The 25,574-nt window shown below is 50.8% G+C and overlaps 1 protein-coding gene across 1 annotated transcript; it reads left to right on the top strand.

Moving 5' to 3' along the window:
- Positions 1-1,299: 1,299 nt before the first annotated feature.
- LOC130379702 (signal-induced proliferation-associated 1-like protein 2) lies at positions 1,300-24,842 on the top strand (the record flags this gene model as incomplete). Its single annotated transcript, XM_056586701.1, has 22 exons — positions 1,300-1,632; positions 4,814-6,113; positions 8,588-8,715; positions 9,519-9,707; positions 9,959-10,115; positions 10,304-10,407; positions 12,688-12,827; positions 12,921-13,470; positions 13,799-14,073; positions 14,932-15,153; positions 16,725-16,868; positions 18,418-18,503; positions 18,728-18,834; positions 19,641-19,996; positions 20,184-20,348; positions 21,282-21,332; positions 22,051-22,144; positions 22,327-22,654; positions 23,371-23,472; positions 23,698-23,779; positions 24,243-24,324; positions 24,705-24,842. Coding segments are annotated over exons 2-22 (4,620 nt in total), but the record flags the coding sequence as incomplete, so codon positions are not given.
- Positions 24,843-25,574: the final 732 nt, after the last annotated feature.

Here is a 25,574-nt window from a genome sequence, read left to right on the forward strand (position 1 = left end):
CTTACATGATATTTTTATATTTGCTCTTTTTCCAGGTTATTTTAAGAATAACATAGATCTATATTCTGTTTTGAAACTAAAGATATATCTTATTAATTATAAAGTTTCCTTCAATAAAACATGATGATACTGTATAATCAGCACATGATATTTTTTCTAGTAGTTGAGTTCCCATAGTCTAACCTGCTTTTTATTTCTGCTTTATGTGTGTCTAACGGTGTCCAACAAGCGTCTCTTTGTTATAATAACCATCTTAGTGGTTTTGATTTAATTTCCTCTTATTTAAATGCCTTATTATCCAACAGCTGTATCAGCAGTTTCACACATTATTCTGTCACCTTGTATGTTTTATACATATATTTGATTATTCAAATACTACTTCATTGTATGTGTCTATAATATGGATCTACATAGCATAACCATCTACTATATTCTGCTGTAAGTGTATAATTTTCAACGAGAATAATGCAGACTATATTTTTGTTATAGTTCCATTTTCTATTTAAAAAGATTGTAAGGAAACCAACCATGGCTAAAAGTCCTTGGTGGCCGCCGGTTGTCATTATATCCTCAATAACTCTGCCGCTAGAGGTCAGTATATCATATAGGAACTGGCTCCCTAAAGCAGACTGAATGAATCCACCGATCAAATTGCCTCATAAATAATTAATAATACTTAACCTCCACAAACAAAGCCTAATCTAAATGCAGATTTAAAAAGAAGTAAGAACACTGTGTCCCATTTGAAGAAAATCACATTTACCAAGCAGAGTATTTTGATTCATATATCCGTGGATTCAATAATATAGAATATTTTTACTTTTGCATGGATAAAATAATCGACCATATAATTTCCTAATGCCCGATCATCGTGCTCTGCAACTGACAAACTAATTTAAATCAGCGTTGTTTACATAATTAACTGAAATATTGGCGTTTAGGAGATATCAGTTTTCCTCAAGTACTATTGTGTTGCCTTCTTTTGTTACTGAATTTGTATCTGATTTTTTTAAAAGTGGATTTTATTTGGCATTCATAACTTTAATTTTTTACATTTCTTTTTATTTTCCTATTTTTTCGGTTGCACAGGCATAAATTCACCAATTAATTCACACAATAAACACATACTAATAACACTACCTACATAATTAATAAATACACACTCATGAACACAACAAAATGAATAAGAATCAATAATAAAATACCAAAAAAATGCAATAATACTCAGGATTTCCATTTATTTTAATGTTTCGTATAGAGATACTCTTACAAACCTTGTAGAAAGGATGACGGTTTATGTTTCTCAGGCCTCAGTGCTGAGAGGGAGGGGCGGGGTTCCGCCGGCACAGCCTGTCATCCAAACCAACAATTCCTAAACGAGCCATTCCAGCCTGTGTTCCAAGCCGAGCCATTCCAGTGGGTGTTCCAAGCCGAGCCATTCCAGTGGGTGTTCCAAGCCCAGCCATACCAGGACCAGGCGGCTGGGAACGAAGAGTCTATCGGTGTGGAGGAGCCCAACCCGGACTTAGTTTTCAACAGGAATGTACTGGAGGCAGGAAAGTTTACGGAGCGGAGACGGAGTGTGTCGAGGTGGCTTCGCGTTGATTTACAACTCTATCGTTCTGTAGAAAGGTAAGACACAGTGTGTAAACCCTTTTCTAGTTACATGTTATGTCGACGTTAACGTCGCAAACTGTGATCGCTGAGTCGATGCGAGGAGTAACTTCTGGTTTCCCAGCCGGTGTTTAACTCTTCCCGACGGGACTGAATTTAAAATCGCTAATCTCTCCATAAACACACAACAAAGCGGGTACAAATCGACAGTAATTCCCGATCAAACCAGATTAAGAGCGGCCATGCGGGGCCAAATCCTGCGGTGTTTAACGGCTTTAGTCTGAAACAACACAACACCATTTGGTTGGTTGAACTCCCGAGCCCCGCTGCTCTCAGACAAACGGTCCTCACACTACAACAAGCGTCCGCCCAACGTTACTGGAAAGTTAGCACGTCCTGGTTATCGTCGTGTTTTACTCTACTTCATGTTTCTATGTGGGATATTGGCGGCTTGCCTGAGAGTTTGAGAGGTTTTGAATAAGTTTTGGAGGCGACCGTTCCAGCAAATGTCTGTTTTGTTTGGAGGAGCTGAAAGGGTCTTTCAGCGGGCAGGCCTTTCCCTCACCCCCGCTGGGAGCTCCCCGACCCCCGCTGCGCGGTAGGAGGTGGCTGGCTCATCTAGTTGGTCTAGTGTTAGTTTGTATACCTCGTGTTCATGGGGTTGCTAAAGTTATTTAAATTAACGAAGATGACATAACAGCAGGTTGTCGATAGAGAGAGTGAGTGTGTGTGTGTGTGTGTGTGTGTGTGTGTGTGTGTGTGTGTGTGTGTGTGTGTGTGTGTGTGTGTGTGTGTGTGTGTGTGTGTGTGTGGTACCATGATAGGAAGCGGGTCAAGGGGGGGGCAGACGGTATGGTTGCCACGGTAACGCATCATGGAAGAGGCCCAGGGCTGTCCTCCGGCCGGCCGGATGGATCAGCGGTGACATCATCGACCTGAAGTCCATCTCATGACGACCTTGAGGTCACATGGTTCCTGTCGCTCTCTTGCTTTCCCTCTTCCTCTCTCTGTCGCTTTCTCTCTCTGTCTCTATGAGTAACAACGCCAAAGTCAGCTCGACTTTGCCTAGGTTAGTTGGTTTGGTTTAGGGTTAGTTAGTTGCTGTGTGTCGTCGTGTGTACTGTCTCTCTCTGCTGACCTGTTTCTCTCTCCACTGACCTGTTTAAGTTTGGAACAGCAGTTGGGACTGCAGACTGTGTTCCAAACATGGGGGGCAGGAGTGTAGCGCAGAGTCAGGCCGGTCGTCCCAGCATCTCCCTGCTCAGTGGGGCTGGCTCACCGACCGCCCGTTGGTCCTGTGGTCTGCCTGCTGCCGTAAGAGCCCTGTCGAAATCCCAGTATAGACCATAGACATAAAGGGATGCCTTCTGTTGTAGTTGGATCAGACCATTATATTCTCCTCCCAGGTGTTTCTACTTCCATAAAGGGATGCCCTCTGTTGTAGTTGGATCAGACCATTATATTCTCCTCCCAGGTGTTTCTACTTCTGAACCCTCTAAGCATGTCTCAGAGGGCCTCAGCGTGATTTATCCGGCCCCTCGAAGAAGCAGAAATCCCCTGAAATGAAAGTGCCTGAATGAAGAAGTGTCTTGGTGGAGGGATTTAGGTGGTGTCTGGGTGGAGGGAGGAGGTGTGTGGGTGGAGGGAGGAGCTGTTCCTACTAGTTCCGTCCTGAGGAGTATTGAGTCACATGGGTTTTATAAGACAGCTGTTACACACACACAAGCATGCACACACACCAACACACACAAAGGAACTGTGCTTCAGGGCATCCTGGAGATATGGGACCCCTCTCCCAAGTAGAACCGTCTTTATCGAGGGATTGCTCTTCAACATGCAATTTGAATGCTAGTTTGCTCATAGGGCATGGCAGCCCTATTGGAAAGTCAACATGTCAGACATGTCATGTCAGGTCAGAGGTCACAGCTGATCTTCTTACAGGTTGTCGACGCGGCCTGTCGCCACTCCATGACCTCTGACTTATGAACACCACCTTCTAATTACATCAAATAGAGTTCAGTTCCGCTTGAGCATGGCACCAACACTGCAGGGATGGGGTTCTATTCCCTTTGTAGCTCAGTGGGTGGAGGAGCTGTAGAAGGTGTTTTGGAGCAGGGCGGGGTTAGCCTTGTATACCTGGCTCTGAGGAGGGCAAAACAAACACGCCCCATGCGTCACAGCTCGCCAAACAGGAAGAGCCACGCCAGCCTTCCTGTCTTTTTTAGAAACAACAACAACAACCACTGGCAAGTTGTCTAGACAGTTAGTCAGTCACCAAGTACCAACACAGACTGTACATGCACTGCATACACTTACACACAGTACTAACATATACAGACTGTACACATACACACATAACTGACATATACCCACGCTGTACAGTGTTTTGTTGAGGCTGTGTTGTGATAAGGCAGGCTGTGTTTTGTCGTGATGAAAATGTTGTGATGAGGCAGGCTGTGTTGTGATGAGGTTGCGTTGTGTTGAGGCTGTGATAAGGCAGGCTGTGTTGTGATGAGGCAGGCTGTGTTGTGTTGTATTGAGGCTGTTTTGTGTTGTGATGAGGCTGTGTTGTGTTGAGGCTGTGTGTGTCATACACCATAGCAGTAGCACTACAACCTCCATCATTCGTCATAGCAGTACACTACAACCCACCTCATACGCCATAGCAGTAGGACCAATTAGAGAGTGGTCCTAGGGATACTTCAGATAAACTTTTGAGAATATATTTGATCTCAGTTTAAAAATGAAGATAATGAAAAATAATGGAATGTATGATATTTATCACCTTCAATGACACAGTGGAGTATGTCCGGCCATAGCCTCTAGGGGAAGACTAAAGTGAATTGTATATATTAGATACTTGCATCCTCCTTTTCCTTCAGTGTGTAACACTCTTCCGGTCGGGCTTGTTCTGTTGTATTGTTACCTCTGGTTGGAGCCAGCACGCCTAGGTGCCATTACAGGAGATGTGTGATAGAACCATGTGATCCATATCGTTAGTGGCTGAAACAAAATGAAGGCTAAAGGTCTACATTGCGGTTCCTATTCATCAGCTGTGGTTTCTCCTAAAGCCTCGTCATTTCCCAACACTCAGAGGGAACGGGGAAGTGTCTAGTTTACAACCATCACCAGGCGTCATCGTCAACTCTTATCTCACTATACTTTTATATTTCACAATGTCGTCGTCTTTCTCTTTCAGATCCTCCGGAAGGAACCGCCCTAGAGATCAGTCTGATCGCTGGACATCATGACAGCAAAGCCCAGCAGGCCTCGTCACTAAGGACATGAGCGGACTCACTAAGGAACCTCACTAAGGACATGAGCAGACCTTCCTCCAGACGCCGTGGAGTGTTGAGGTTGTAGCCGAGTGTGGGCCTGTATGCAGAACCCGGTCCCCCAGAACCCGGTCATCCAGAAGAGCAACAGTCTGCAGACCATGGGGCCGCCCCCCACCAGCGCCCCGCCCTGCAACCCCATGCCCAAGATGGGCGTCCGGGCCAGGGTGTCCGAATGGCCTCAGCGTAAGGACGTCTGGGATGCCCGACCCCCGCCGCGGTACGACAGCCTGCTGCCCAGCATGCCGGACCACCTGCTGGGCCAGGACGCCCTCCTGGGGCGGGCGGGCCCCTACCCGCTGAGCGAGATGCTCAGCCACGCCCCCATGCGCAGCCTGGCCCGCATCAAGCGGAGCAACAGCGAGGTCACCCTCAGTGACCTGGGGGCCGACGAGGACCAGGACTACTGCGGGGCCACGCTGCGCCGCGAGTACGGGAGCACCTCCTCGCTGGGGGGCCACTCCTCCCAGGACGTCCTCGGGCCCCTGGTGGCCCTCGGGCCCGACCGGGAGGCGCGGCAGGAGCAGCCCAGCGCCCCTCCCGGCGGCTTCCCGCCGCTGCTGTCGCCCAGCCTCCTCACCGCCGCCCAGATCGCGCGGGGCGACTACGTGGACCCCTCGCTGCTCATCTGCGCCCAGCGGGACCGCCCCGCCACGCAGCGGGGCAAGCAGGAGAAGGCGGAGACGTCCATCTTCAAACGCCTCAAGAGCGTGAAGGCCGAGGCGCCGCCGGCGTCCCGGGAGGCCCCGGGGCCCCGCCACCTGACGGCCCCCACGTGTTTCTCCCACCACGACGTCCAGAGCCTGCTCTTCAGCCCCGGCCAGGCCGGGGGGAGCCGCGGTAACGCGAGGAGGAACAGCGGACCGGGGGACGCCGTGGCGTCGCGGGGCCTCGGCGCGGCGGCGGGGGGCGTGGCCGACCCCGCTGAGGGGTCAGCTGGTCAGCTGGTGTCCTGCTGGCCGGGCTACTGCCGGGAGACGGGGGAAGAGCGAGAGGGGGAGGGCGCTGGCATGGACTCTAGCGCCAGCGTCCCCAACGCGGCCGTGTCGGTGCTGGAGGTCCCCAGGGGGCGGCCGGTGTTCCCCGGGGACCTGGAGAGCGGCTTTACCGTGGAGCACCTGGACCAAGGGGCTTTCTACTACAAGAAGTACTTCTACAACAGAGGTAGGAACACCTGGACTCCACCTCGCAGACCTGTCTCCTCTCAGCCCTGTCTCCACTCCTCGCTGTCTCCTCCCTGTCTCCTCTCCTCCCTGTCTCCTCTCCTCTCTGTCTCATCTCCTCTCTGTCTCCTCTCTGTCTCCTCTCTGTCTCCTCTCTGTCTCCTCTCTGTCTCCTCTCTGTCTCCTCTCTGTCTCCTCTCTGTCTCCTCCCTGTCTCCTCTCTGTCTCCTCTCCTCACTGTCTCCCCTCAGTCTCCTCCAGCTCTTTCTCCTCCCACCTCTGTCCTATCTCAGTCTCCTCTCAGTCTCCTTCAGCCCTTTCTCCCCTCAGCCCTGTCCTATCTCAGTCTCCTCTCAGTCTCCTTCAGCCCTTTCTCCCCTCAGCCCTGTCCTATCTCAGTCTCCTTCAGCCCTTTCTCCCCTCAGCCCTGTCCTATCTCAGTCTCCTTCAGCCCTTTCTCCCCTCAGCCCTGTCCTATCTCAGTCTCCTCTCAACCCTGACCTATCTCACTCTCTATTTTTTCGATTTGATGGATTGATTAATATTTATACTTTCCTATGGTTTGTGAAATATCTCAACCGCAACACCGCGTCTAGACTGCAGATTTGTTTTGCTCTGTCTCCGCAATAGATCTGCTGTTTCAGCTTGGATCGAACGCCGTTTAAAAATTGGGCTTTGTGCAGAGAGTTCTGGGAAGGCGGGGGCGTAAACATTGTGATACTCTTTTAGTAACGTTGTAAATAGCTTTATAATGACCGGCGTTGTTGTGTATGAAATGTGCCACACACCGTGGCGTTTTAACTTGGTAGCTTATCCCTCACTCGGACGCAGACATCAGAATAAACCGCTGCTCAGACAGAGCTCCACACACCGTGGCGTTATACTATACGTGCCCGGAAAGCCTAACCCGCTGTCGGACGCCGCAGTGTTCAACCGCTGCCCGGACCGAGCGCTACATGTACACACTAAGCTCACCTCCGGTGACCCATGGTTATGATGTTGAAGAGTATACTAACAGACATTTCGGCGTCACAGAAAGACATTGACCTGCGTTTCGAGTGGAGCGCTGACATGGTATTTTGGCGCGTAGCAAAAAGAAGAAAGAAATGTAATCCTGTTCTCTTAAGGACTTCTTTGAGTAGAAGGGATAAAATGACGTCGATAACTATTTTGACGATCATATAGGACATACTGTATTGCTATATAACCACATTGTGTATGTTGTACCAAGAGATGCAGAGGGGCCAGCTCAAGCCACAGGCAGCAGCATTTTCAACAGTTATTCCTTATGACAAGAAAGGGCCCCGTGGCAGGCCACCACACAGACGCAGTGACATATTACATTGCAAAATATATGGTCCCCATATTAAACAGTAGAACGAGAGGGTTCATTAGGAGACTGAAAACGATGGACCATATCTTTTGGTCTGTTTAGTTTAAGAGAAAGAGAAAATCTAAGTTTAAGTTGAGACTTGTCAATTTTTTTTAAAGCAGCCTTTACCAGACACACTCGGGGAGATCTCCTACATGGCAGCATGGATCACCATCTTCATGTATCATTTTCTTCAAACTCTACAATAAACCGGCTTTTAACATCGCCAGCCTGCGTTCTTGTTCTGGAGGAGCTACTGGTAGGAGTAACTAGCTACATGTACTGGTAGGAGTAACTAGCTACATGTACTGGTAGGAGTAACTAGCTACATGTACATCATCAGCATTATAGTGCTTACTTTCTGCTCTTCTTGAAAGCGGGTTGGATGTTGTGGGGAGCAGCAGTAGGGCGCCCTGCTACCACAGAAGAAGAGCTACACTCCGAGCCGCCAACGTCAATCTGTCCACTCCATCTGTCAGATGGCTTCTGACTCATCTGAATCCTGAGCCTGTGAACTCGGGTTTCCATATGTCAGAGGACGAAGTTGAGATGTATACCGTTTGACCTTTGGTCCATACTGACTCATCGCCACGAGCAACGACCGACGCAACAATCCAACATATTAGTTAGGATTCACTTGACATCTCAAACGTGCATCCATATCAGCATTATACCACGCATCACAGAGCAGATAAACCTTGACTCGGATGCATATCTAAAATGTACTGCATAGTCCAGACTGGTACCAACACAGAGCAGCCAAACCTTAACTCAGATGCATATCTAAAATGTACTGCATAGTCCAGACGTGTACCAACACAGAGCTGCAGGCGGTTGGTAGACGTGCAAACCACAAACCAGGTGTCACCCTGGGAAGGCAGAAGCCGGTTTGCTCCCTGCCGTGTAAACGGCTCAGTACGTTTATGAAAATGTTGGCCTGTCAAGTGACCACAGTTTCGGTTCCCCCTGCAGTCCTGAGCTGTCATTCCCTCTCCCTAACTCCCTTCTTTTTCACTGTTAAGGAGTCTGCTAATGACAAAGCACTGAAGTATAGAGCCCAAACGACCCAACACTTTTAACTCCTGGTCTCTTTCCTGGATTAGAGCACCAGAACTTCCTGGGGACGGACCAGTTCCTAGGGCCGGTGTCTCTCAGCGTGCGGAGGGAGAAGCTGGAGGATGATAGAGATGGACCTCACTACAACTACCGGATCATCCTGAGGACCAGCCAGGTAGGGCGCCCCTCTAACGGCCCTTCATTACAGATGACATCATGACGGAGTAGGCTTACCGGAACCAGGAATCTGTCCTTTATCACAGATCATGAGGAAGTAGGCTTACCGGAACATGGAATCTGTCCTTTATCCCAGATCATGAGGATGTAGGCTTACCGGAACCAGGAATCTGTCCTTTATCACAGATCATGATGAAGTAGGCTATCCCAAACCAGGAATATCTCCTTTTATCAAAGATCATGATGAAGTTGGCCATCCCAAACCAGGAATCTGTCCTTTATCACAGATTATGATGAAGTAGGCTATCCCAAACCAGGAATCTCTCCTTATATCAAAGATCATGATGAAGTTGCCCATCCCAATCCAGTAATAGGCCGTTTATCATAAATCATGATGAAGTAGGCTATCTCAATCTAGGCATCTGTTTCGGTCTGTTGGCTCAAGGAAGAAAAGCTACATGATACATTAAGAATGTAAAGAATATAGGTCAAGCTGAGCGTATTGCCTGAGTTCTGTTGTGCAATGTCCCGTGTGTAACATAAACCTCTGATACGTGGACCGTTCACATCATCGGTTCAGCAAGAAAACAGCATGGCTGTTCGCTTTCATTTAAAAATATATAACTCATAATGTGGAGAGTGGATCTAAATCACGCCTTCATCTCATCCTCATGTACTCGGTGCCTCATGTTCTGGGTGCTGGGTGCCTATTGTCAACATCTACGTCCTAATGTTGTCTCTCTCTCTCTGTCTCCATGTCTTTGTCTATCTGTCTCTCTGTCTCTCACCCCCCCCCCCCAGCCCAGTACCTTAAGAGGGTCCATCATGGAGGACTCTGTCCCCTCTTCCTCTAAACACGGGGGTCCCCGGGGGCTCCCCCTGAAGGAGGTGCTGGATTACGTCCTCCCGGAGCTCAGCACTTCCTGTCTGCGTGTGGCTAGCTCCGCCCCCGCTGTCCCGGAGCTCCTCCTCCAACTGGACCAGCAGGGGGTGAGCACCCTGACCCTCATACTACTACTATACTACACACCCTGACTCCTCTTAATACTACAATACTACTATACTACACACCCTGACTCCTCATAATACTACAATACTACTGCTTAACACTATTGTGTGTGTGTGTGTGTGTGTGTGTGTGTGTGTGTGTGTGTGTGTGTGTGTGTGTGTGTGTGTGTGTGTGTGTGTGTGTGTGTGTGTGTGTGTGTGTGTGTGTGTGTGTGTGTGTGTTTGTGTTTCAGGTGAGTCTACAGCACCAGGTGGGGGTGCTGCTCTGTAGGGGCGTCCCGGGCGGTGGCCAGACGGGGGACGGTGATTGGTCCAGCCCAGCTCTGAATAACTTCCTGGATCTCCTGGGTCAGAAGATTTCCCAGAACCCAGCCCAGCTGAGCGCCGATGGTACCTGACCCCTAACCCCTTACCCCTCCCCCAGGGCGTAGCCCTGACCCAGACCCTAGCCCTCCCCCTACTTTCATAGTATTATATCTATTTTTTATATCTTGAGCAGAGCATTTGCCTAACCATATTCATTTTGGATCAAAAACCCTAATTGCGCTGTATCTCTGACCTCACTTCCTTTCTCCTAGCGGGCTCGGCAGGAAGTCACTGTGTGTATGCTACCTACAAAGACCACGAGGTCATGTTCCACGTCTCAACGCCGACGTCCAGCATAGCCAGTGACCCCCAGCAGGTGAACCCCCTCATGCTTATCCTCTATCTCTGACCCGCTATCCCTAACACTGATCCCCTGTCCCTAACCCTTAAACCCTAACACTGATCCCCTGTCCCTAACCCTCAAACCCTAACACTGATCCCCTAACCCTCAAACCCTAACACTGATCCCCTAACCCTCAAACCCTAACACTGATCCTCTATCCCTGACCCGCTATCCCTAACACTGATCCCCTGTCCCTAACCCTCAAACCCTAACACTGATCCCCTGTCCCTAACCCTCAAACCCTAACACTGATCCCCTATCCCTAACCCTCAAACCCTAACACTGATCCCCTGTCCCTAACCCTTAAACCCTAACACTGATCCCCTGTCCCTAACCCTTAAACCCTAACACTGATTCCCTAACCCTCAAACCCTAACACTGATCCCCTGTCCCTAACCCTCAAACCCTAACACTGATCCTCTATCCCTAACCCTCAAACCCTAACACTGATCCCCTATCCCTAACCCTCAAACCCTAACACTGATCCCCTGTCCCTAACCCTTAAACCCTAACACTGATCCCCTGTCCCTAACCCTTAAACCCTAACACTGATTCCCTAACCCTCAAACCCTAACACTGATCCCCTGTCCCTAACCCTTAAACCCTAACACTGATCCCCTATCCCTAACCCTCAAACCCTAACACTGATCCTCTATCCCTAACCCTCAAACCCTAACACTGATCCCCTGTCCCTGACCCTCAAACCCTAACACTGATCCCCTGTCCCTGACCCTCAAACCCTAACACTGATCCCCTATCCCTAACCCACAAACCCTAACACTGATCCTCTATCCCTAACCCTCAAACCCTGATGCTGATCCTCTTACCCTAACGACGATCCTTTGTTGCGAACCCTCTAACCCTAACTCTTATGCTAGAAAGCTCTAACCCGGACAACGTCTGAACATCATTTAAACAATAATCACTATGAATGATTGAGATTCTGCGTGGAAGTTCGGTGAGGCGCTGAAGAACCAGTTGTAGTCCGAGCGTTCGGTTCTTGTTCCCAAGCACATTGTTTATAAAGCCCTTATCCTGCGTCTGGCTGAACAGCAGAGAGGAAGGTTCCCTTCCTGTGCTCTCGATGCTCTGCAGGTTTGAACATCTCCAACCGCCTTGTTCAGATGGCTGAAGGGTCCTCTGATCGAACTACACTCTGGCTGACCAGAAGCATTAAACCCCTCACTTAACCCCTTTACTTATTATTTAACCTAATAGCAAAACAAAGACCTCCAACCTAATGCCCAAACAAACCATCTCTCACCTAATACCTAACCTAACCACCCTTTAACCTAATACCTAAACTTAACCACCTTAAATTGAACCTAATACCTAACCACCTTTAACCTAATTCCTAAACTTAACCACCTCCCTTAATCTAATACTTAACCAAATGTAAACCTAATACCTAAACTTAACCATCTCTAACCTAATTCCTAAAGTAACCATCGCTAACTAAACCAAACTAACCACTAACATCGCAGACTGTCTATCTGCAGACGGTACAGGTGTTTTTAATGTGGCTCTTCTTGATAAATCTTCCGATGTTCTGGAGATGGAGGTGAGTGGATATGATGGCAGGCCGACTCCCTACCCCTTCTCCTTGTTTACCGAGATGTTATCGAGGCTGTGCCTTGCAATTATTCGGTGTGAACGAGGTTGTAGATTTTTAATTGGAAATAAACCAGAATTGACACCCTCCCCTCTCCCCCCACACGGAGGGAGGCTTCTCACCCGCTAACGAATGCTCGTTACACACACGTGATAATTGGAATTGCTGTTGCTGGAATCGTTGCTGTAGCAACGATTTAATGTGCAGCTTTGTGTGTGTGGGTGTGGGTGGGTGTGGGGTGGGAATCTGGGAAGTGTGTGTGTTGGCAGCTGGAGAAACGTAATGTTGTTTAATTCAAATTCAACCTAGGACTTTGTTTTGACTGCGTGAAGGATCATAGTCTGGTAGGATCAGACTGTGTTGGATCGTAGTCTCAGGTCTGGTCCAATGGGATCAGACTGTGTTGGATCGTAGCCTCAGGTCTGGTCCAATGGGATCAGACTGTGATGGATCGTAGCCTCAGGTCTGGTCCAATGGGATCAGACTGTGTTGGATCGTAGTCTGAGGTCTGGTCCAATGGGATCAGACTGTGTTGGATCGTAGTCTGAGGTCTGGTCCAATGGGATCAGACTGTGTTGGAGCATAGGTCTGCTGAAGGGTCAGTTGTTAATTAGAGTATTAATTATGTTCTCTGCTTCCAGCTGCTGAGGAACCAGCAGGGGCTGCAGCTGGTGTTCCAGGAGCCAGGGGCCCCTCCCTTCACCCCCATCGGCCCCTCCCCCCAGGGGGTCTACCTGGTGGTCCGCGTTCACGGGCTCGGTACCGCCGAACTCTGCTACAGGTGAGCGGCCCCCCGTCATGTGAAGCCCTCCCCCTGAACCCGTAGAGAGAGCGCGCATGTGTGAAGGAGCTGTCCCTCTTCTTTGTTGTTCAGCGTTGCCGTGACGAGACCCCGAGACGTTCCCGCCTTCGGGCCGCCCCTGCCCCCGGGCGCCACCTTCCCCCACGGCCCCGCCCTCGGGGACTTCCTGCTCGCCAAGATCGTCAACGGGCAGAACGCCGCGCGCAAGGCGGCCAGCTCCGCCCCCGCCGGCGCCCAGGAGCGCCACCTGGCCCTGCGCCAGCTGGTGGCCACCTGGCAGTCGGCCACGCCCCTCGACGGCCCCGCCCCCCGCTTCAGCTTCATCACGCTGGGCGGGAAGAAGAAGGAGCGCTCCAGGCCCGCGGGCCAGGCCAACCTGCACGCCGCCGGGGGCGTGGCCTGGCCCGCGGCGGTGGCGGGCGTGGCCTGTCTCCTCGCCGTGTCCCAGGAGACGGTGGTGCTGGTGGAGGAGGACACGGGGGAGGTGGTGTTCAACTGCTCCTGCCGCGACGTGATTGGCTGGAGTGTGGTGCGCGGCGAGGGGAAGCTCTACTACCAGAGAGGAGAGCGCGTGACGTTCAGCCTGCAGGACGAAGGGAGGGACCTCAGCCAGCGCCTCCAGGTCACTTCCTGTTCCTGCCCCCCCCTCTCCTTGTGGGAGATAGAGTGTGTGTGTGTGTGTGTGTGTGTGTGTGTTTGTTTATGAATGCGTGTGTGTGTATTTGTGTTTGTTTGTATTAATTGTGTTCATGTGTGTATTATTATTTGTGTGTGTGTGTATTATTGTTTGTGTGTGTGTGTTTGTCTTAATGTGTGTGTGTGTGTCTTTGTGTGTGTGTGTGTCTTAATGTGTGTGTGTGTGTGTCTTAATGTGTGTTATTAATGTGTGTGTGTGTGTGTATATTAATGTGTGTGTGTGTGTGTGTGTGTCTGTGTGTGTGTGTGTGCAGCTGGTGACGCGGGGCTGCGTGGCGGTGGAGGCGGTCCTCAGGAGGAACTCTCTGGGCCAGCTGGGTTTCCACGTCAACGCGGAGGGCGCGGTGGCGGACCTGGAGCCCTACGGCTTCGCCTGGCAGACGGGGCTGCGTCCCGGCTGCCGCCTGGTGGAGATCTGCAAGGTCGCCGTGGCAACGCTGGCCCACCACCAGATGATCGAGCTGCTGAGGACCCCGGGGCCCGTGGCCGTGGTCGTCATAGCACCGCACGAGGACGGCTCTCCGCGCAGGTACTTCCTCATCTTCCTCCTCATCTTCCTCCTCTTCCTCCGGCAGACTAGACCAGGATGCTCTAGGGGTTCGTACCCGCAACCCCTGATGTAGTTAGTGCCCACACAGCGACTACAGCAGTACCGGGACGGTCCCAGTCGGACCACTAACGTATCAACAGCCCTGAGAACATTTGCTGTGGACCGGGAGGCACCGACCATTAGTGTGTTTGATACCAGAGCTCTACAGACTGTTTGAGACACCAGCCAGCCTCTAAACAGGTGGTGTTTCTGAGGGTAGGGTGTTTCTGAAGGTGGTGTTTTTGAGGATAGGGTGTTTCTGAAGGTGGTGTGTTTCCGAGGGTGGTGTGTTTCAGAAGGTGGTGTTTTTGAGGGTAGGGTGTTTCTGAAGGTGGGGTTTCTGAGGATGGTGTATTTTTTGAGGGTGGTGTGTTTCTGGGGGTGGTGTGTTTCTGAAGGGGTGGTGTGATTCTGGGGGTGGTGTGTTTCTGGTGGTGGTGTGTTTCTGAAGGGTTGGGGTTTCTGAGGGTGGTGTGTTTCTGAAGGGGTGGTGTTTCCCAGGGTAAAGTGATTCGGTGGGTGGTGTGTTTCTGGGGGTGGTGTGTTTCTGAAGGGTTGGGGTTTCTGAGGGTGGTGTGTTTCTGAGGGTGGTGTGTTTCTGAAGGGGTGGTGTGTTTCTGAGGGTGGTGTGTTTCTGAAGGGGTGGTGTGATTCTGAGGGTGGTGTGTTTCTGAGGGTGGTGTGTTTCTGAAGGGAAGGTGTGTTTCTGAGGGTGGTGTGTTTCTGAAGGGGTGGTGTTTCCCAGGGTAAAGTGATTCGGAGGGTGGTGTCTACATCAGTGTGTTTGTGTTTTTATAGGAGTTTTACGGAGATATACCCGGGTCACTTCAGAACAACTGCCCAGCCGTGGCAGTCTGGCGTACCCGGGGCCCCGCCCCTCTCCAGGGCCTCGCCCAATCAGGGCCCTAGCCCCCGGGCCTCGCCCAGTCAGGGCCCCAGCCCATCCCAGAAGATGTTCCACTATGCTCCTGCAGGCTCCATCTCGCGTAGCAGCTCCTTCGACCGGCCAGAGAACAGCAGGTAGGACCTTAGTTACTATGGGTACCGACCCTAGTTACCATGGTTACAAACCCTCGTTACCAAGGTCACTCATCAGTTAGGACCCTCGTTACTATGGGTACAGACGACGGACCCTAGTTACCATGGTTGCTAACCCTAGTTACCAAGTTCACTGATCAGTTAGGACCCTCGTTACTATGGGAACAGACGACGGACCCTAATTACCATGGTTACAAACCCTCGTTACCAAGGCCACTGATCAGTAAGGACCCTCGTTACCATGGGTACAGATACAGACCCTAGTTACCATGGTTACAAAACCTAGTTACCATAGTGATTGAGCAGTTAGGACCCCAGTTACCATGGTTACAGACCCATTTTACCATTTTACCATTTTACCACCGTAACAGAGCAGGTAGAAACCTAGTTCCCTTGTTACAGACCCGAGTTACCATGGTGACGGAGCAAGTCGGACTAGGCATTGTGCGGTCAAATAATTTCTCCTCCACAACGAGTTTAATTTTTGTCAATATTTTTGATGTTTAGAGCACATTTGTAAGTGCTCTAAACATCTCATGCAATCCATTCGATGTCAAATCGGGACCTCGAGGACTCCATTCCTCCTCTTTGGCGCCACCTCTGGTGAAAAAGAGCACTACCGCGCTACGCAATCGAGGGAGTTGAGGAGCGAGTCGTAGCGTTGGCTCCACCTCCTCTCTGGCGGGACCCCCGCTGTAGGGGGAGGGAACGTGCCCGGTCGCTCACTGGGTACCGCTCGGGATCTGAATGCATGGTGGGAATGTCGCCACCGACACCAGCTGGTAACATTCCTAACACTGCGTTCATCAGTACCACGGTGTTCCCCAGTCCGGAGAGAAGGGACTGTCATTGCCTTTAGACATCTTGGAGTTACTTTAACATACTCTATTATTTGTAGTTCCTGTTTCTGACGCGATATATTTATATATCGTCTTTTGTCAGTTCTTCATTCTTCAATCTGTTCCTACTTTTCTGGGAGAGTCCAGCAACAAAATATTAATGTGAACCTCTGGACTTCACACACATTGACCTGTGTGTGTGGGCCCCAACCACTGCAGTGGACCGTGGCACTACTTCCCTGTTAAACGATCCCGAGGAGCAGGCGATTCATGTATTAATAAGTTGATGTGTTCATTAATTCATGTATTTATAAGTTGATGTGTTCACGTGGGTGTGAACAATGTTTCAGCGCTCCAAGCGACCGTGTGGTTTCTGGTAGAAGACGAGGAGAGCGATCGCTTGAGCGAGCCTAATATACTCACTGGGCCTTTTAACCACACTACGCTAGCTCTTAGCTCTAAGCTTTAGCGAGCCTAACACGCTCAGTGGGCCTTTTAATCACACTACGTCAGCTCTTAGCTTTAGCGAGCCTGAACACGCTCACACTGAGCTAGTACAGTACTGCTTTGTGTTCTGTTATAATATAATATGAATCAGTACTGTTATAACAGTACTCAGATAATAGCAGAGTGTGTGATTCCCATTTTAACAGGGTGACTTTGATCTTGACGCCCTACTAACCACCACTGGCTTGGGTTGTTTTAATTTCCCAGGATGCAACTGGGCTATGCCGTGTCCCCGAGCGGATCTCAGAGTCGGGGGGAGGGACTTGGCTTCTGCAACTCGCCCAGCAACCAATCCACCACCAGCGATCCAGGTCCGAACGGCACTTGGTCCCAGTGCAGCACCTACCGCAGGTAAGACGCTGCAGACTCCTTGTTGTGGGCTAGGCTCCCAGCAGGAGATGTAGCTGTACTGTTGGTTGTGGGTTAGGCTCCCAGCAGGAGATGTAGCTGTACTGTTGGTTGTGGGATAGATTCCCAGCAGGAGATGTAGCTGTACTGTTGGTTGTGGGATAGATTCCCAGCAGGAGATGTAGCTGTACTGTTGGTTGTGGGCTAGGCTCCCAGCAGGAGATGTAGCTGTACTGTTGGTTGTGGGCTAGGCTCCCAGCAGGAGATGTAGCTGTACTGTTGGTTGTGGGTTAGGCTCCCAGCAGGAGATGTAGCTGTACTGCTGGTTGTGGTTTTTGATTCCCAGCAGGAGATGTAGCTGTACTGCTGGTTGTGGGTTAGGCTCCCAGCAGGAGATGTAGCTGTACTGTTGGTTGTGGTTTTTGATTCCCAGCAGGAGATGTAGCTGTACTGTTGGTTGTGGTTTTTGATTCCCAGCAGGAGATGTAGCTGTACTGCTTTCAGTCAATAAACTTTATTGACTGGAAATCTTTTTTTTTTTTTACCAAGGCCTAGCTAACGATAGCATTTGTTAGCATTAACACGTTTTTATAGCATTAGACAGTATGTTAGCTTTTGCCAGCTTGAAGCTGTTGCCAGTTTGTTAGAATTAGCCAGTATGTAAGCTGTTGCCAGTTTGTAAGCATTAGCCAGTTTGTAAGCATTAGCCAGTTTGTTAGCTGTCGCCAGTTTGTAAGCATTAGCCAGTTTGTTAGCTGTGGCCAGTTTGTAAGCATTAGCCAGTTTGTTAGATGTTGCTAACAAACTTGTTGCTAGGCAGACCGTCCTCACCGTTAGACCATTAGAACCTAACCCTGACCCCAGACCCTGACCCCTAGACCCTGACCACACACACACACGTACACACAGAGAGCCCCACCTGCTAGAAGTCTCAACACAAACACACGCACTCCGTCAACCACACATTCCACAGACCTCGGCCTCTCTCCTGTCTGGTGGCTCCTCGCTCGCCTGCTGCTCCTGGCTTGGGTTTCCTCAAGCTTCCACATCCGCTGCTGGGAATGTTGGTGCGGCAGCCGGAATACCGGAGTACCACCAGATCTAGTTACATCAGAACATTCTGGAAATAGACTGCAAGGTTTAGTTCTGGACAGTCCGTCCACTTGGGACTGAAGCCCAGCACTGTGCAAATCTTGCCTCAAATACTTCCTCGATACTACCTTGGATAGTGCCTCAAATACTACCTCAATACTGCCTCAAATAATGACCAAAATCTTCACCGACCCTAATACTTCCTCTATACTGCCTCAAATACCATCTCCGTACTAAATAAAATACATTCTCTATACTGCCTCAAATAACTATACTGCTGCTAATGCTGCTTCCATACTCCACCTCCTTACACGTCAAATACTACCCCAATTACATCTCAAATACGACCCATATGCTCTCTCAAATACTACCATGACCTGACCCATCAAACTGACTCAAACGAGACTGGGATGATAAACACGCCTATATCACACCATGAACTCTCTCTCTCTTTCTCTAGCAGTCCTTCTCCTACCTTGGTCGCCCATCCAGCTGGGGATGAAGGAAGAGACCAGTCAAAACCGGACCAGAGAACCAGATCCTCAGGTGATACACGAGAGATGATTCCAGACCTGTAATCATCCATCCATCACTAGAACACATTACCTTATAAAAAAAAAAAAAAAATCTGTCACAAACCATATTAGGACGTTCCTTGTCTTCTGAAGGCCTCTTAATAGGGAGACCTGTATCGTCATATTTGAGGAGAACCTACGTGGTCTGAGTGGGGGGTGATCACATGACTAACCCTGACTCTCAAACCCCTCCAGACGCCCAGGGCCGCCGCCCCTCCGCCAAGCTCCACAAGCTGCGTGAGCGGCCCCCAGTCAGGCCGGGAGCGCAGCCAGGAGCCAGGCTGGCCAGCAGCCGGACCACGGTGGGTCCCCTTTACCCAGCAGGACCTTTAGCTAGCAGACGGCTAACAAAGCTATGGTTCTGCTAGCTCAGGTTAACCGTGTGTGTCCTTCCCCAGCGGGGCTAGCGCCTACATTAAGTTGCTTCATTTCTGCATCTGTCCCACTTTAGATCAAGGTGTACATTCTGTCAGACTTTGTACAATAACAATGTAACATGAATACATGTTACATTGTATTCTTGTACAATACAATGTACATTGGCATACCGAGGTCTGTGGTATTCCCTAACAGGGCTAGCTCCTACCATGCTAACGTGTTCTGCCCCAGCAGGGCTAGCTCCTAGCAGGCTAACGTGTTCTGCCCCAGCAGGGCTAGCTCCTAGCATGCTTAAGGTGTGCTGTATGCCCCACTAGGGCTAGCTCCTAGGATGCTAGCAGTGTTCTGCCCCAGCAGGGCTAGCTCCTAGCATGCTAACAGTGTTCTGCCCCAGCAGGGCTAGCTCCTAGCATGCTAACAGTGTTCTTCCCCAGCAAGGCTAGTTGCTAGCAGGCTAACGGTGTGTTCCACACCAGCAAGGTTAGTTGCTAGCAGGCTAACAGTGTGTTCCAGCCCAGCGAGGCTAGTTGCTAGCAGGCTAACGGTGTGTTCCACACCAGCGAGGCTAGTTGCTAGCAGGCTAACAGTGTGTTCCAGCCCAGCGAGGCTAGTTGCTAGCAGGCTAACAGTGTGTTCCAGCCCAGCGAGGCTAGTTGCTAGCAGGCTAACAGTGTGTTCCAGCCCAGCGAGGCTAGTTGCTAGCAGGCTAACGGTGTGTTCTGCCCAGCAGGCAGTGAGGGGCAGCTCCAGTGTGTCCAGTACCAACACCATGTCCAGCACGACCTCCAGTGCCTCCAGCGGTCCGGACCGGCCCTTCGGCTCCTCCGACCCGATGGACCCCCAGGAGCTAGGCCTTACCTACATCCAGGGGGCGTCGACCGACAGCGGCATCGACACCCCCCCCGTGGCCACGCCCCCCACCCCGCAACTCTCCGTGGGTGAGGAGGAGGGGCGGTGCTTGGAAGGGTACTGCAAGGAGGCGGCTCCAGACAGGGTCGTGGCTCAGGGTGTTGCCCAGGCAACCGCCTCCGGACACCCTAGAGATGGCAGCCTGGGGAACCTCAGCGAGAGCTCCTCCCAGTCCAGGTAGAATACACTCTGTGACTTCTCTAGGGCTGGCTGGCTCGGTCCTGATGTTATATTCATTTTTTCTTCAGTTTTGTATTAATATTTTTTTCGATCTGCATACTAACTGACACTGTCGGATAACCAGTGTATAAAAGTCATGCAAATATTTAATAAAATAAAACCTCTCTTGTCTCATTCTCTCTAGTGGTTCTCGGTGCTCCAAGAACTTCAGAGGGATGAGAGGAAGCCCCGCCCCCTCCGCCACTGACGTTACCTCCCCTCTGAGCCGAGGGGCGGGGCCAACCACACAGGACCATCTGATTGGATGGAAGAAGGCGGAGGGCTGCTCCGGCCCTGAGCGTCCTGACAGGTGAGTGACATGTTCTCGAGCCAGTCAGAGAGAGATACATAATGAGCGCATTTTGTCATTTTAAAGAGAGAGTCACAAGTGAGCAGCACAGGACCAGAGTGTAGAGCAGCACAGGACCAGAGTGTAGAGCAGCATAGGACCAGAGTGTAGAGCAGCACAGGACCAGAGTGTAGAGCAGCACAGGACCAGAGTGTAGAGCAGCATAGGACCAGAGTGTAGAGCGGCAGTATAAGACTAGAGGGGAGAGCAGCACAGTTACAAACCATCCCACTCGGAACAAGCAGGCCATTTTACGTCCAGTGGACTACTCGACCCATCAGATCTTTAAGTTCGTTCAGTCATTAAAGCTGTTTTGACCGCTCAGAGGACCCCTGTTCGATTTTGGACCCTTGACTTCTTGCTTCTAACATGCAGCAGTTTAACCATAAGCACTGTAATCATAGTACCATGCCAGCGAAGTGCCTTCTTGAGTTTAATTTACATCAATCATCTTCAGTCCAGAACAAATGAGTCCCGTTTTATAAGCAGAATTGACAGGCGGTAGGGAGAGCATGGGAGCACTCCATCCTCCGTGGATAGCTTCCCTCTTGAGTTTGGTTTAGCAATCCTAAAACATAGCCCGGTCAAAGGTGAGACGGTTCGGGAATTTGGCTGAGCTTCCACTGAGGATGGCTGGTACCACGGCTAGTCTCCATCCAAGAGGATGGAGCTTCACATCTCTGCCAACACAAAGGACCCAATGGTGGTGTATGTGGTGATGGAGCGATCTCAGGGTGGTGATGGAGCAGTCTCAGGGTGGTGTATGTGGTGATGGAGCAGTATCAGGGTGGTGTATGTGGTGGTGGAGCAGTCTCAGGGTGGTGTATGTGGCGATGTCATCATGATGTCGTCATGGTGACGCTGAACTTGGTTCCTCTTGTCTTGGTCCTTCAGTGGAGCCGACGCCCTCCTCTACCTGCTGAACAGCCTCAGTCTGAGGTCCAGGTAGACGCCTGTCTCCTAGCCTGTCTCCTAGCCTGTCTCCTAGCCTGTCTCCTAGCTCACCCTTAGCATGTGTCCTAGGCTGTCTCCTGCCTGTACCCTAGCCTGTCTCCTAGCCTGTCTCAGAGCTCCCCCTTAGCATGTGTCCTTGGCTGTCCCCTAGCTGTGTCCTATGCTGTGTCCTATACTGTCTCCTGCCTGTCTCCTAACCTGTCTCCTAGCTCTCCCTTAGCATGTCTCCTAGCTCTCCCTTAGCATGTCTCATAGCCTGTCTCCTAGCTCTCCCTTAGCATGTCTCCTAGGTTGTCTCCTAGCTGTGTCCTATGCTGTCTCCTGCCTGTCTCCTAGCTCTCCCTTAGCATGTCTCCTAGCCTGTCTCCTAGCTCTCCCTTAGCATGTGTCCTAGGTTGTCTCCTAGCTGTGTCCTATGCTGTGTCCTGCCTGTCTTCTAGCCTGTCTCCTAGCTCTCCCTTAGTATGTGTCCTAGCCTTTCTCCTAGCAGGTCTCCTAGTGCTCCCCTAGCATGTCTCCTAGCATATATCCTAGCCTGTCTCCTAGCCTGCCACTAGACTCTGTCCTTGCCTGTCTCCAGATTCTTTCCTAAATCACACTAACAGTGGATTTGTATGAGCTTTTAGGTCAGGTTCCACTCACTCACTCACCTACTAACGCACTCACTCCGGTTATTTAAACCTACCCTTGTTTCTCCCTGGGCCTGAAGCCTGCAGCTCCAGTTGCAGCCCTACCCAGCCAGGGAGGCCTTCCTTCGGATGATAACGACCAACTCCTGCCCCGTTCCTGAAGACGAAGATCAGGTGACTGCAGAAAGCCAATCAAAGGCCTCAAAACACCAGGAGCATGATGTAAAGACAAGTAGCGAAATGTGATAGAAAAATAACCCTGCTTCCATCTTCTCCTCTCCTCTCTTAATCTCGCTCCTCCCCCTCACTGCTCCCCTCTCTTCCTCCCCCCCCTCCTCCTCTACCCGTCTCCTCAGTGTCTACTCTCAGCTGCGCCCCTGTTCCCAGCGTCTCCATGGCGACCCCTCCAGCGCTCCACGTCGGAGGAAAGCCTCTGGAGCCACCAGAGGAGCATGTCCTTGATCAGCTCCCGTAGCTCGCTTGTGGAGGGCAGCACCCCTGCGGACACCAGCACCCTGCCGTACGGCAGCACCCTGCCCTACCGTAGCACCCTACCTTACGGCAGTACCCTGCCGTACCGCAGCACCCTGCCCTACCGCTGCACCCTACCCTACGGCAGCACCCTGCCCTACGGCAGCACCCTGCCGTGGGACAGCACCCTGGCCTGGGCCTCCCTACGCAAGAGTGAGTCTCTGGGGGGGATGGTGGGAATGCTGATAGAGGCGGGGCCCTATCGCCATGGTTACGTGCTCATTAAAGGGGAACCCCTTGGTGGCTGGCTGTTTCCAGCCCCCCCCGCAGGGGCCTTGTTTCCTGAGCCCCCCGCTGAGCCTGGGTCACCAGCAGCATCACCATGACGATAGGAACTAGGAGAGCCAGTCGATGATGGCAGTGGTGGCTGTATACAACAGCAAGTGATGTTAAGAGCTACAAAAAAATGTATCAACAACAAAGTAGATGACAGGAAGTGATGATGCTTGCATGAAGTGGTTCTGCTAACAGGAAGTGATGATGCTTACATGAAGTGGTTCTGCCAACAGGAAGTGATGATGCTTTAATGAAGTGGTTCTGCTAACAGGAAGTGATGATGCTTTAATGAAGTGGTTCTGCTAACAGGAAGTGATGATGCTTTAATGAAGTGGTTCTGCTAACAGGAAGTGATGATGCTAAAAGGAAGTGATTATGCTAACAAAAAGTGGGGCTGCTAATGGGAAGTGGTGATGCTAACAGGAAGTGGTGCCTGTAACCGGAAGTGGTGATGCTAACAGGAAGAGGTGCCTGTAACAGGAAGGTATTATGCTAACAGGAAGTGGTACCTGTGACAGGAATTTATGATGCTAACAGGAAGTGGTGCCTGTAACAGGAAGTGAAGATGCTAACGGGGGTCTTTTTTTTTTCAGCACGGCTGAGTTGCTCCGACGGAGCACTGGCGGAGCGGACCAAGCTGGCGGAGGTGGGGAGGGCCTGGTCCCAGCTGGTGACCGCAGCACAGGGCTCACCAGGTAACCCACCTGGACCCGCCCCCGGGCTGCTCTGATTGGACAGAGCTCCCTCAAGGTTCTCTCTGCTCTGCAGTCCTTCTGTGGACTAAGGGAGAACCGTCAGAAATAAGAACCCAATGCAGTCAGTTCTAGTGGGAGGCCTGTTGCATGTGTGTGTTTTTATAAAGTTCTGTGTGGATTATATTAATGTGTGTGTGTGTGTGTGTGTGTTATGTGTGGTTCTAGCGGACCAGTTTGGTGGGAGCTCCATGTGTGACCTGGATCAGGACCAGAAGCTGGGCCACCGGGTGGACACCCTGCAGGACAGGTATGGTACTGCAGCACCAACACTGTACATTACAGTGCAGCAGTACTATGACAGTATTAACAGTACTAGTACAGTACTACAGTCTGTAGCACTATTACATTTATGTTACATTTCTACTTTAGTACTTAACTTTACACAGTTCTACACTATTATCATATTACTGCAGTGTCAACACAGCAATGTAGTAGCAGCAGTAGCAGAGGTAGCAGCAGTAGCAGCAGTAGTAGTAGTAGTAGTAGTAGTAGTAGTACAGAACGATTACATTGTCAGCAACATCCTCAAATCAGTTTCACCGCTACCATGGAGAATCATCCATTCTGTTGAATCTTTAGACGTCCTGATTAATGAACAAACCTCTCTCCTTTCCTCCCTCCTCTGCTCTGTCCATCTCTACTCTCCTGTCCTCCTCTCCATCCCTCCTCCTCCTCTCCTCTTCCTCTCCACTTCCCCCTCCTCTCTCCAGTGACAAGTCTGCTGCCTTGCTCTCAGGTAAAGTCGGCCAATTGGAGGAGGCTCTTCATCAGCTGCAGCTGGACCTGAGGAAGGTAGCTTACCCATAATTCATTGCTAAACTCACATTTCATAATGTTACTTGTGGTAACTGTTTCCGTTTCCCAAACGCACTAATGTTTGGTTATTCCTTTTTCAAGTAAAAATAACATTCATCGGTTATCAAAATAGATTTAGATAAATCTTCTGTCCGTCCACTTATTGATTCATCGACTAATTGTCCCTTCGCTTCAAAACACCCGAGGTTAACTCCTAGTCCCTCATGAAACAATTACTGAACCATCTCCACTCTCTCTCCTCTCTCTCCTCTCTAACTCTCCTCTCTCTCTCTAACTCTCTCCTCTCTAACCCTCTCCTCTCTAACTCTCTCCTCTCTCACACTCTCCTCTCTAACTCTCCCCCCCCCCCACACTAGGAGCAGGAGGACAAGCTGCTCCTGCAGCAGGAGGTGCAGCTCCTCCGTCACGACAACATGCGCCTCCACCAGGAGAGTCTGAGTACTGCAGCTCAGTTCAGCAGATACACACACTGGCTACTGCAGCCCCCCCAGCCCCCCCACCAATAACACACACACTGGCTCCCCCAGCCCCCCCAACCAATAACACACAAACGCACACACACTGGCTCCCCCAGCCCTACCAAACACACACACACACACACACACACACACACACACACACACACACACACACACACACACACACACACACACACACACACACACACACACACACACACACACACACACACACACACACACACACACACACACACCCCCCCCCCCACTGGCTCCACCAGCCGCCCCATCAATAACACACACACAGACACACACACACACACACACCCCCCCCCCCCCCACTGGCTCCACCAGCCGCCTCATCAATAACAGACACACAGACACACACACACACGCTCCTTCGGCCCCCAAGCCCCCCCACCAATAACACACACAAGTACGCACACATTGTTAAATATGCACAGATACCGGTATGCACCTTGTGTGCTTGGGCACACACACACACTCATGTTGGGGCCGGGCTATGAGGCTTCATAAAGACTGGCTGGCACACAGAGGCTAGCACGACAACGCTAACATACAGGGGCTAGCACACAGAGGCCTCTGATATGAGAAGCTGTTAGGCTAGCAGGGATGCTAGCTGTGACACTAACACGTAGAGTGTTAAATCTGTTGTCTCGACACTGTCCGGACCCATTAGCCTGTGCTATGTAGACACAGGCCATCTATAACCACTGGATCCTACAGCGCTCCAAACAGCCAATCACA

The sequence above is a fragment of the Gadus chalcogrammus genome, chromosome 3, assembly GCF_026213295.1.
Source record: "Gadus chalcogrammus isolate NIFS_2021 chromosome 3, NIFS_Gcha_1.0, whole genome shotgun sequence".
In the NCBI taxonomy this organism is placed as follows: Eukaryota; Metazoa; Chordata; class Actinopteri; order Gadiformes; family Gadidae; genus Gadus; species Gadus chalcogrammus.